At 40.2% G+C, this 12,014-nt stretch overlaps 2 protein-coding genes across 2 annotated transcripts in view; one reads left to right on the top strand and one right to left on the bottom strand.

Annotated features, from left to right (window-relative positions):
* Window positions 1–532: 532 nt before the first annotated feature.
* On the bottom strand, window positions 533–3,725 carry cbln2b (cerebellin 2b precursor). Its single transcript, XM_034862312.1, has 4 exons — window positions 3,395–3,725; window positions 2,468–3,014; window positions 1,686–1,805; window positions 533–1,590 (listed from the first exon to the last, which is right to left on the bottom strand). The coding sequence occupies exons 2-4, from the start codon at window positions 2,753–2,755 to the stop codon at window positions 1,393–1,395; spliced, it is 606 nt and encodes a 201-aa protein (XP_034718203.1). The 5' UTR covers window positions 2,756–3,014; window positions 3,395–3,725; the 3' UTR covers window positions 533–1,392.
* Window positions 3,726–6,807: 3,082 nt separating this feature from the next.
* The window catches only part of fbxo15 (F-box protein 15), an 8,844-nt gene continuing 3,637 nt past the window's right edge, over window positions 6,808–12,014 (top strand). The window contains exons 1-3 of the mRNA XM_034862311.1: window positions 6,808–7,164; window positions 8,777–8,881; window positions 11,287–11,499. Coding sequence (XP_034718202.1) covers window positions 6,980–7,164; window positions 8,777–8,881; window positions 11,287–11,499 — 503 coding nt within the window. The 5' untranslated portion in view covers window positions 6,808–6,979. The remainder of the gene's footprint in view (window positions 7,165–8,776; window positions 8,882–11,286; window positions 11,500–12,014) is intronic.

Below are 12,014 nucleotides of genomic sequence, written 5' to 3'. Positions count from 1 at the left end.
TGCGCTTGTTAAACTACAGTATAGACTAATTTTGCCTTCTTTTATCACACCATCCTCAAGCCTCCAACACGTGCGATTATCCATCAAAATGTTTGTTTGTTTAATTCGGGATTCGTTTATGCTCTATAACAACAGGAGGCGTTTCTTTTCCGTTTCTATCCGACCTCCGCAGTGTAGAGGCGCTCCTGTGTATTGTGTTGCAAGTTGATGCTCAGTATTTCCGTTCCAGCAATGCTATTCATAAAAACTACATTTGCGTGTCGAGTCGGTTATCATATCAAAAAGTCATTAGATGTATGTCTTAGCGTGTAACATGTGCTGCTGCAAGACTTTTTTCAATGAGGTGTCCAACTGTATGTTTCAGCACCGTGGACAGCGACTAAAGACAGCTGGTCACACTGCCTGTGTCCTCCTGAGGCCTTTGCTTCGGTCTAAACTAACTCTCTCCCTTCGAATAATATAAACACTGTTTTGTCCCCCTGTTGTCTTAAAATGTAAAGTCACGTAAGTAAAGTGATAAATGCGCTTAGCCTATACAATACAATATATTTTTATTAAGCGGGACATATAGGGATTCGTCTATTATTTCCACAATGTACATTTGGTGAGCAACGTTACTGAACATTAAATCAGTCAAAGCTACGCAGATTCCGAAATGTAGAACACACAATAATGTGAATATGTACTTTGTAAATTATATAAGTATTCTTTAATAAAAAGGCTCTAAGTCGTCTCTGGTGGCTGAAATATGTCGCCTTTTTTCTCTTTTAATAAACTCGTCGGCGGCCTACAGTTGGCTTATTTTCAATAGGTTCAGCATCCAAACGCAACACCATTGACAGCACAAAACAGTAAAAGTAAAAACTTCCATTCGTGCAAAACAAATGCCTTGGGCGTGAAAGCACTTCTTCTTAGGTTGTCCATAATTCCACATACTTCACTTGAACGGAAACCATATTCTTTAAGGCTATACAAACATAAAATAGAGCATAACACACTCGGCCTGTCCAGGACGTCAGTTCTTCCACTCATCATCTTCTCCCTTGTCCGTTTTGCCCAGGTACACACGTTTGTCTCTTGGCAAAGTTAGATTTCCAAGCAAGAAAAAAAAAAATCCACATTCCCGACAAGCACACGCCACTGGCCGATCAATACGTTTAATCATCCAGATTGCGTGAAGTTGTTGACTGATGAATTTGAATATATGAAACTCCAAGGAAACGTTCATATTTGACTAGATAGCGGACGAGTGTAGTTATACAGATATTCGTCGGCTTCCTTGGCAGACAGTTATTTAAGTTGAAAATAAATGGCATGTTTTTTTTTCTTTTTTTTCTTTTTGTTCCTCAACCTAAGGAGAGTCCCGTGCGACGTGGATCATCGCAGATTAGATTATAGAGGAAAGACTAAAAAGCCTGAGAAGGTGGAGTATTTCCATCCGCCCATTAAGGTGCCCCGTTCCAGCTTCAGAGAGACGCGGTCCTCCCGTTCAACCATCAGCAGCACTCCGTTGCTTGCAGCCTCTCTCGTAACGTCCTGGTCACCGGCGAATGCTGATATAACCGGATAATCATTCTGCATCAGGTTCACCTGCGGGATAAGGGGATAGTTTAGTCTCGTGCTCAGTTCTCCCGGTGTACAGAAATGCAACCAAAACGCAGACCAACTGTTTCCTAATTGCTCACCTGTATGGTTTGTCTGTTGTAGACCTTCACCACGTGAAAGCTGAAACTATAGATCCCCCTCCTTGGAGCCTGGAAAACACTTGCTTTGAGATCGAAATGGTTGCCGATGTTCACTAAAACCTGTGACCAAGAAAGGCGCAAAATGAGAGAGCGCTTAACCCCCCAGCCCCCCCACCCCCACCCCTCCCCCCATCTGCACGCTTCACTTAACACAACAGCTGATTTTGAAGTTATGTGTTGTTTGTCTCTGCCACGCGTAGTGACTACAGAGAGGCTATCAGTCACACTCTGGTTCTGGAATGCCAAATGATTTAAGGCTGCACACTCGCATTTTGGGACGGGTCCCAATTTAATGCGTGTAACAGGCCGCGGTCCAAAGACCTCAGCCGTGACAACTTAGTGGAACATCCGATTACAGCAACACAATGCACGTGTAATTTCGGCCGAGGCCTAATACGCATATGAGATCAACGATCCTGCATGAGTGATCCCTCGTTTTGGCATCGCATCTTCTGAATCACGCCAATTACGCACAAAAAATAAAGCAACCATTATCAAAGGAAAACATTGTGTTGTTTAGGTTATAGATACAGTATGTAGGGCTCACAGAGCAGATAAATCAATGAAACATGGCCTGAAAGAAGTTATGTATATATATTTTTCATGGTACATATTGCAGAAAAAGTGAAAATGGTAATGAGCCAAGATGACATACCATCATATCTGATTAATAATCGACTTTTGCTGTACTGTGTAAGTGGTAAATTCAGTAAACATCTGACCTGGTCAAAGTAGATGGTCATAGACGTGTTGCTCATATCTGACGGCTCATGGTTGGTTCCACGCACGGCGGAAAAAGCCACCTTTGCCCCAGCGGAGCGGACTGATATGCCAAGTGAGGAGGTGACCGCTCCATCCGAAGAAGGGTTCGAGTCGCACACCACGAGACACTTCCCTTCGAGCACGATGGGCTCCGACTCGTTCTGTCCGAGGCAGAAAGCCACGTCGCATCCCAACAGGAGGACCAGTGCCAGTATGGCACAGGGTCCCGGGTAGCGCGCGGGCACCATGGTCGGATCGCTGATCCCGTGCACACTAATACAACCCGGCAGCCCCTTGGAGGTTTGGTAGTACTCGATCACCTGGTCCAGACTTACTCCTTTCTCTTACCCTCTCTCTCTCTCTTCCTCACTCTGTGATGCTCCCTTACTCTCCCAAAAACCCTCTGACTCACAGACGCACTCAGACTCTCTCCGGCTGACACTCCCCTCCCTCCTGGGCGTCTTAGTTGATTTTGGGAGAGTGTTCAGACAACTGTTGTTGTAAATCCTGATGATTTAAGACACAAAGTGATAAAATTCATATCAGACAGCATTAGGAAAACCATTTCATACAGTTCAGTCATTAAACTAAAGTATATTCTGTGTGCGTAAAATTGCTATCGTGCGTAAAATACAGGCAGTCACTGTCAATAAATGCCACAATCTAAAAATGTAGATGCGGTGTTGATATTAATCTACATTTTCAAATAGACTCATTGATGAGTGAATAGATTACTGTTTTCTATAACTGTGCGCCACAACACTTACAACTAACGTAAAAGGAAAATTCTGTTCCAAATATTTAGTTTCCCTTGTTTTAATTGGTAATTATGATGAAACAAGGACTTTTCAGCCATTTGTGTTGAGAAAAGGTAAATCACGACCTACCTGTGCAATCCATCCCACTGGTATGCTCTTTGTCTCTCGCAGACTGTGAACTGAGCGCTCAGATCGCTGCTGCTGAAAAAGCAAGAGTCTCTGGGCTCCCTTTCGAGGGACACCTCACGCCCATTCTTTGTGTGTAGCCACTGCAACTAGACTTCTCAGAAGTATCCCGCGATTAAGAGAACATGTTTGGACTAATAGCTTTGTTTACATATTAATCAGTTAAATGTTGTAAGCTCAACGGCCCCTATGGGACGGCAGAGATCACTTGCTCTTAATTCCTGTCGTTTATATGCTGTGGATTTCTCATGTCTCTCCCTGATTCATCCGTAATGAAGGGGGTTGCAGCGGATAGCCTTGCTGCTGCATGGCACATTCAGCATGCATGTATATGTTACTAATTTGAGACTTAAACAAGCGTTTGTGTGAGTCCAATAAAGATACTTGTGCGCCATCGAGTGGCGGATTTGACTTCTGCAGAATGCTTATCAGTGAAATCAAAGCGTAAAATTGATTAAAATACCAAACGTGTGTGGTATCTGGCCTGCATGTTTTATTGTTTGGTCTGTGCTCGCATATTAGAAAACAGATTACATATAAAATATGAAATATATTTTACATGCACGTCCCATTTAACAATAACCACTTAAGCAAGTTGAAAGAAACTAACACTTGATAAAACTCCCACTTCACAGAGAATGTCCTGCATCTCTCCATACCACCCTTGGCCTTTCTTTTCAATCCGTGACATGTCATCATCCTTTGAAGAGCCCTGTAGAGGGGCCCTATCAGTGCTCCACACCTCTGAAGAGTCTGAGAGTGGGCTTCACAAGTGGTGAACCCTCACGTTAGACCTTTAATGAGCTGTCATTTTCCCTGTGTGAAGATATGCTAACTGGCTGCATTATGCATGATGGCACCCACATCTGCAAGAGAAGGCACTGTATAGACTGTCTTCATCAGCTCAAGTAAATAGTGGGAGGAAAAGTCTGCATTTCCTTCAACATGATTCATTAAAGCAGTATTTTGAATGCATGCAAGCAAATGGATAGGCTGAGAGAACAAAAACAAATCCTTTACTTAAGAATGTCACTATGAATAAGCATTAAAAGCGTTGACAGAAATACAGAATATGAAGCTTCCATGATTGCAACGTCCTCATATAATGATCCATAACTTGCTGCACACAGAGAAGACATTATTTTAGACTTAAACATTGTGATCCTTCCCCCTTTTCTCAGCCCCATTTGACGAACATTGCACTGTCAGAGCTAACTGACAAACCATGCGGAAGAGTGACATCATCAGGTATCCAAGAGCCACAGCTGACCCCAGGCCTTCAGAAGGACACAAAGCTACAGAAAACATCAAATGTCAAATACGGGGGGGACATGCAAGGAAAAGAAACATGGCTTGCATGGTATTGTCATACCAGGGGCTGCCGTTGCTCTAAAAGGGACTTCACTTCCATCAGGCAAGCTGATCGGCTAGACTGACATCAGTGTTATGGTTATTTTCCCTGACAGCTAGCAGAGCCTACTGGCTTCCAGGAACAGGGAGGTCGATTATGGGATGGGTCTTAATGTGAGCCATCTGCTTTTGCAAAGAAAAGGACTTTAGTCTGTTTTTTTTTTTTTCAGACAAACCAAAGTCATTGTGTTAACACAATTTATCTAATGATTTAGATTTGGTTTTTGGTGCTTAAAGTAGGATTAACTTGTTAGTGATCTCGCCGTCAAAATGAAGAGTCCACCTATTACAGTTTGTCCTATACTTATGCATTAACATCCTGGAAGGTCCACCCTGAGTGCTCACGCCACCATATGCTTCACAAAGTTTAAAATACCCACTTTATAACAAATATGTGCCCATCCATCTGCCTGCCAGTCCATCTGTTTGTGTCTATAAATGTATCTGCATCTCCATATCTGAAATGAGGTCAGTCTGTCAAATGCATTCATTCAGTTCAGAGCTTTCTCTCTCTCACTGCACCACTGAAAGAAACCTCAGAGTGAATTTTCTTATGCCTCTCTGGTCTTACATCAGTAAGATGTGACCTCTATCTAAGCATGTGTGAGGAGACAAATAACATCAATCTTGCCTGTTACTCCCCTGCTAGCGCTGGGCTAACACCCTGATGAGGAGTTATATTGCTTACCCAGAGAAAGGTTATGGCGGGCTGTACTGTGCCTGCCGGAACTTACAGTAACTTGTGTGTGCGTGTGCATGCGCGTGCAATCAAATTATATAAATCAAAATTGGTTTCATTTGGGTACAATAAGAAAGTTCCCTCAAGGTAAATATCACATTTTGGCGGGTTATAGTTACTTACCCTTATACTCAGGGTTTGGCACATTGTGGTCATGTTTATGTCTGCAGGCAATCAGTGAGTTAATGCAATGTATGTGTGTCCATATATCTACATATCTATATATTCAAATCATTTGTAACTGAAGTTTTGTTATACTATTTCAGTCTGTGTGCATATAAATGTGGGTATCTGGAGTGCCTACAAACCCACAAACTGTGAAAAAGGACAACCCAATCAGTTTGTTGTGGGCAGTCTAAATTCAACAAGCCAATCCAATTTTTGCTTCCCTTCCTATAAACACATGTAAGCTCCATATTAGCTCCATACCAGAAGGTGTTGTCCAAATCCAGGACTTGTAGCCTAATTGAGTATTTTTACATTAAGGGGTTATTTTTAATTGATATGAATTCTTCTTCCACTACTGTGTGTGTGCTTAATTGTACTCAGCAGGTATGTACAGTGGGTTACATATTGTGCAGTGTTGCAAGTGTAGTTTTGCCTTTCTATGCACCTTAATGTCGTTTTTGTTATTACTCAGCCTGTCTTCTGTGGCTCTGGAGGAGTTTTGTCAAGTCTGAGAAAATAACTGATTTTGTCATAAAAGCTATTTCACCTAAGGCTATGAGGCTACAAATTTAAAACAGAAAGCCTGCGTTACGAATTGGGTGTGAGGTGTGTGTGTTTTTCAAGGCAGGGATGGTCTAAATAAAGTTGCATCAGGGAAAATGTAGGATCCAGTGCTTTATGAGATTGACACATACTAGAAAGTAAAATTCCCTCAGGTTCGACTTTGACCAATTTGTTTAGAGTCTCAGACTCCCTCAGCTATTTGGTTTTAAAATCTTTCAAACTACAGCAATCCTGCAGAAATCAGACATGATAATCGAGCAAACAACGTCCAACATGATTTGAAAATATTTTTTTTGTATTCTTCTTAAGAAAAAAAAATCTATTAAATTCTCAGCATGCGCATTAAAATATTAGCATAGTATATCAAGCTTAAATTGCAAGTTTATCCGCTTTTATTTTGAAGGTAAATGTCGCCACTTTCCACCGGGAAATTTCTATCTGAGCGTAGAAGAAGATTGACCGAACGTCACCATGGCGACGGGACGCGGAGCAACTAATCACAGTTATTATTTGACAGAGTGGCTAACGCTACATAAAGGAGAAAAGACTTTTAAACTAATTTACGGAGTTTACATAGTAACTGTTGTCCATTTAGCATCGCAACGTGACTCCGCGCGTGGCCTGCATGCAAGAGCTTTTTGAAACAAATGGCTCTTAACATGGCCTCAGCTAACGTTACCTATAGAAATAATGTCGTTTCCGACTCAAAGGGGTCAAGACCAGTAAAACAAATGGCGGCACCAAAAGCAGTTACTTCCAGAGTGCGGGCAGTGAGTACGTTCAAAAGAGCTAACAAATCATCTCCAGCGTCCACTCTGAACTTTATGGAAAGGTAATCTATCAGAGCATGGCTCATATTTTCACCTCCGTGACATTTAACACTTGAGTGTTCAGAACCTGTGGCGAGTCAAGGCTTTATTACTCTGTATTGTAAAATGATTTATAGACCGTGTTAGCAGCCAAACACAATACAAGCCCAGCGAAAATCAATACAGGTGGAAGACAATATGGCCTATACTCCATGTTCAACATTAAACTATCGGATTCTTTCCCCGATAAATGTATCGTTATCAGTACAGGTCAGACAGTTATATTTCCCCACTGTAGCCGTCCCTGTGATTGGGGCGAACTATGGTGTTATGCAATTACAGCAGGTACATGTTCATATTTAGCAAGGTTACTGGTTTACCATGCACACCAAAAGTAATATAGTTATTTTATGTAGGTCATATTATTTTTTTAATAAACCTCTGTGCACAGATGAATCTTTCCTTTTTGAAATTGGTCACAGTTTGCATGGTTTGGATGAGGCGGGCCAGTAAAAAAAGTAGTTGTTTTCTTTTTTACTTAAACAATTACGGTTAATTCTACAAAACATCATGAAAAAGTGAAGGATGCCTGTCACAGTAAAACAAAAAGCAAACCCTCACATCTGAGAAGTTGGAACAGAGAATGTGTTATATTGTTGCATTATTTGAATTAAACTCATAGTAAATGATCAAAAGTGATTCATTTTATGTTGATCCCCTAATCACTGAGGCTTAATGGACTACTTGTTAGAGTTCTAGTTCATTCAGGATAAATAATGTGGATATAATAAAGCATGCAGATAGTATAAAATACAATATTTACTACCCATTTTGGATTGTAGACATAGGTTTCTGTAACTTATGACTTGTGTTGCGTGTCATCAACTATACTGGCCATCTTTTCCAAAAATTACTCTAATCATTATTTCGGTATTTGGCTCTACATCAATCAGATGTTTACTATGTGGGTGTTTGAATCTGTTTTATTTATTCTGTGTCATTATTTCTGAAGTTGTTTCATCAGGTTGCCGCTCGATGTGCAGTGAAATGTCAGTAATTGACCACGAAGGAAATTTGAACACGGATATATTACTCAAGAGATTAAAAGTGGATGGCAATGGCATCATTAACCAGGACAGGTCCAACCAGACATACCGGATCAATATTTTGAAATAACAGATCATGAGGAGAATTTCTTTTCCCAACTTTTTTCAGCATTTTTCAATACCCCAACAAACTCCTACCAAGCTAGAATATCTAACATTGGTGACTTGGTGACACCTTTATCTGAGCACATGTGGTGGATGTACTGGGTGTCTTTAAGAATGTAACACCCTCTTCTGTTGTTTTGAGTTTGGCATTTTCATATTAAATCACTGTAAAAGCATTTTTACAAAACCTGAATCTTGAAGATAACGTTTTAATCTATTGAATCAGAGCACCAACACAGGTCATTCCATTTTGTTGCCAAAGTGTATGATTGCCAAGTAGCCTGTCGAGAGCACATTTGTGTCACACACCAGTGCCTCTAAAGAACGGCATGCCGAACAAAAGGGGGCATTAAAACACTAGTGTTACTTCCTTGTACGGATGTCTGAGTACCTTTTTTTTATTTTTATTTTTTTCTCTCCGTAGACTGCCATCTGAGATCCTGTTCAAGATTCTGTCATACCTGAATGTCTCGGCTCTTTTCAGCATCAGCCACGTCAATAAGCTCTTCAATCAGCTTGCTAATGATAAGTAAGTAATCCGCCAGGTCTTGTTAATGCAACATTCCCAATCTACCAATATAAGTCTTAGGTGGAGCGAGCCTGAGACTCGAGATGTTTTTGGCTGCAAAAAAAGTGCCCAAAACTTTGAAAAAAGTATCAAACAAAGTGAAAGTCTTCTCTCAGATCTAACGATTGTAGTTGGATTTCTTTAACAATTTTTGTCTTTAACCTTTTTTGAGCGTTTTTCATTTATGTCTTTTTTAGAAGTTTTAGACAGAAATGGTAATAATAATAAGATTTTTTGTAAAATTGTATTTTTCTTTTATTGAAACCACCCCCGCCAAAGTCTTCCACAAACCAAGGGAAAACATGCACAGTGGCCATTCCAGCGATAATAAGTTCATCTACTACAATTATGAATGTTACCGAGTACTTTCAGCTCTGTTGCTCTGCGATAAGCTATTATGTGGGAGACTCATTCACGCAGGTTTTTTTTGGATACCACAACTTATATTATTTTACTTTTTTGCTATCAGTTTTTACGATTGTCTTTTCCCAGACGTTTTCCGTTAAATATTTAAATCCCTTCCTCCGAGATGCTTCTCCATTGGTTACAGATCATGAAAAGTGAATCTTAAATATGTCATGGAGCGGTTTGTTTTATCCACGCATTTTAAAAAGATTTGTTTTAAAGTTTCTTTCTTTTCAAATTTTATTTACAGCATTATGTTATTCATATCAATATAGGCTGTATACTAACTTATTGGGAGAAAACATAAAGTCAAAATGGCATGATCCTCATTTCATAATGCCTTTGCCTGTGAGATTTGCAGTTGAATCAGGCTCTTTTGCTCAAAGCATCGGACATTCGACTCTTCGGGGATTACCCCTAGTGATATCCAAAATGTTGTAATGTTTGCTATTGCTATTCTACAAAGTACTGGAACAAATTCTGTTAACAAAGCTAGAAATGTATGTCCTTACTACTGACAATCACTTTGGGTTCAAAAGAAAGCATGGAACTGACCTGTGTGTATATCCTCTTAAAGAGATTGCGTTAAGGTACACAAGCCTAAAGTCATCTGTATTCCAATGTTTTATTGGTGCGTCAAAGACATTTGACAGAATTAATCATGAACAATTGTTTGTAGAATGGCTAAATAGAGGTGGTCCTACATTTATAGTGAGAATGTTAGTGTTTTGGTATGCCCATCAAACGTTTCAGGTTAAATGGGACAATGTTGTTTGTAATGGAGCAAGGAGGAATTTTGTCTCCTATTTTATTTAATGTTTATACGGATGAAATATCAAATCAGTTAAATAGATTAAAAACTGTCCGTCTTGTGGGCAGTACTGTTGTTAATCATCTTATGTATGCAGACGACCTGGCCCTGCTCTGTCCATGTAGTGCTGGGCTGCAGCAGCTGCTGAAGACGTTCCCTCCGTATGGCCTTGATCGTGACATAAAATAAAAGTCACATAGTGAAAGTTAGAAGCCTAGAGGACAGGAAATCAACTTTTCAGACCTTTTACTTGTCAGATAGTCCTCTCTCTATGTGTGAGGAAATTAAATACCTAGGCCATGTCATATCTGATGACTGGACGGATGACAAAGACCTCTTTTGACAGTGCTGTTAAATTTATTCTCAAGCTAACATGCTTATAAGGAAGTTTTCTATGTGCTCTGACTCTGGGGTGCTCACCGTTTAGAACCTAAATCACACCATTATATACTGCTCAATTGTGGTCAAACTATAAGAAAAAGAGTATGCAGAAGCTCAAGGTAGCATATAATAAAGCAATGAGGTTGCTGCTTCGTGTCCCTAGGTGGCCGTGGCATAGTGCCAGTCATTTGTTTGTATCCACTAGAGTTCCAACCTGTATGTCATTCTCATCTTGGGTTTTATGTCTGTGGCCTGGACAAGTCAGAGAACCACATAACGGAAGTCCTAGTCAGCCCTCTGAAAAGCTGCTATAAATACACTTCTAGGTTAAGACAATATTGGTGTAAGAGCCTGTATATCCTATAGGCTAATATGACATTTTTATGTATTCTTGTATCTCCTTTTTATAAATTATATTTTATTTGCAGTACCAAAACTAGTAGTGATCCTCTAAAACTAGCAGGAGTGATGATAATAGAACAGAAACTAATGTTCAAGGGTCAGCTCTGTCCTGACAGATTGTAATTTGTGCTGTGTGTGTGTGTGTATTTTGCTTTTATGCCTTGTAAAATCATATATTAACTCCCATGAAACCTAAACAATACCTCTTCATTTTCTCAACCAACCCGCAAATAACAGAAGAATATATATGCATTCAAGAAGATGTGTGTAAAGAATAACTGACCTGTATGTAACAAATTAGCTTATCACACCTATTTCACATAATTGAATTTGTTTGACATCTCACCTTTCTATACCACCAATGCAGTGCTCTGTGGAACAAGATATACGTAGCAGAGTTGGGCAAGAATAAAAGGTGGAAACCTAATCGCATAGATGAGATGCGGGATCGGGACGAGGGCTACTGGAAGTGGCTCTACTTCAAGACAGTAGCCGAATGTGACATGGACCATAGTTTAAGACGTCTTGGACTCATCAGCCGCTATACTGGACTGCCCTTTCAAACAGAGAATGTCCTCAGGTAAGAGACAGAGAGAAGCAAAAACTACTTTTGAAAAACCACTTAGCTACAGTACCTGAGGTGTATGATTTGTTAAATGAACCAGGCACTTGATTTTACTTACCAGACACTTGAGGAGCATGGCATGGCAGTGTTATTTGTGAGTTAAGCTAATTGGGTTTTTTACCATGTATTTTCAAGCATTTCAATCCCTAAGCTACCGAGGTGAGAAAAAGATCTCATTATTTCTCTAGAAATCCTTGTGTCAATTAGTTTCATATTTTACAGTTTGCTGCTTTACTTTATTTCAGCTGAAAGGAGATGTGTGGATCATACTTTCTATACCTCTACCTACTTGTTTGGTATGTCTAGTATGTCTTTCACAATTGAAAGCAGCTCTGTGAGGCATTATGGGAACCTCTGCCCTGTTTGTGGTTCGCAAACAGTAAAACTTTGGAGATCTACCCTCGTTGTCAAGAAAGTTCAAGGGTAGAGATCAGAGGACCGTTCAAGCCGCCGGCTATCAAAAACAAAGT

The sequence above is a fragment of the Etheostoma cragini genome, chromosome 22 (assembly GCF_013103735.1).
Source record: "Etheostoma cragini isolate CJK2018 chromosome 22, CSU_Ecrag_1.0, whole genome shotgun sequence".
Lineage (NCBI taxonomy): Eukaryota > Metazoa > Chordata > Actinopteri > Perciformes > Percidae > Etheostoma > Etheostoma cragini.
The sequence above is the reverse complement of the archived record's forward strand: the minus strand, read 5'-3'. Positions and strand labels throughout refer to the sequence as shown.

Bases quoted from the DNA above. Each gene is read 5' to 3' on its own strand.
- cbln2b (XM_034862312.1), bottom strand. From the start codon at position 2,755: ATGGTGCCCGCGCGCTACCCGGGACCCTGTGCCATACTGGCACTGGTC. The intron at 1,806-2,467 runs GTCAGATGTTTA...TCTTGGTCACAG, and splicing joins TGACCATCTACTTTGACCAG to GTTTTAGTGAACATCGGCAA. The intron at 1,591-1,685 runs GTGAGCAATTAG...CTTATCCCGCAG, and splicing joins ACAACAGACAAACCATACAG to GTGAACCTGATGCAGAATGA.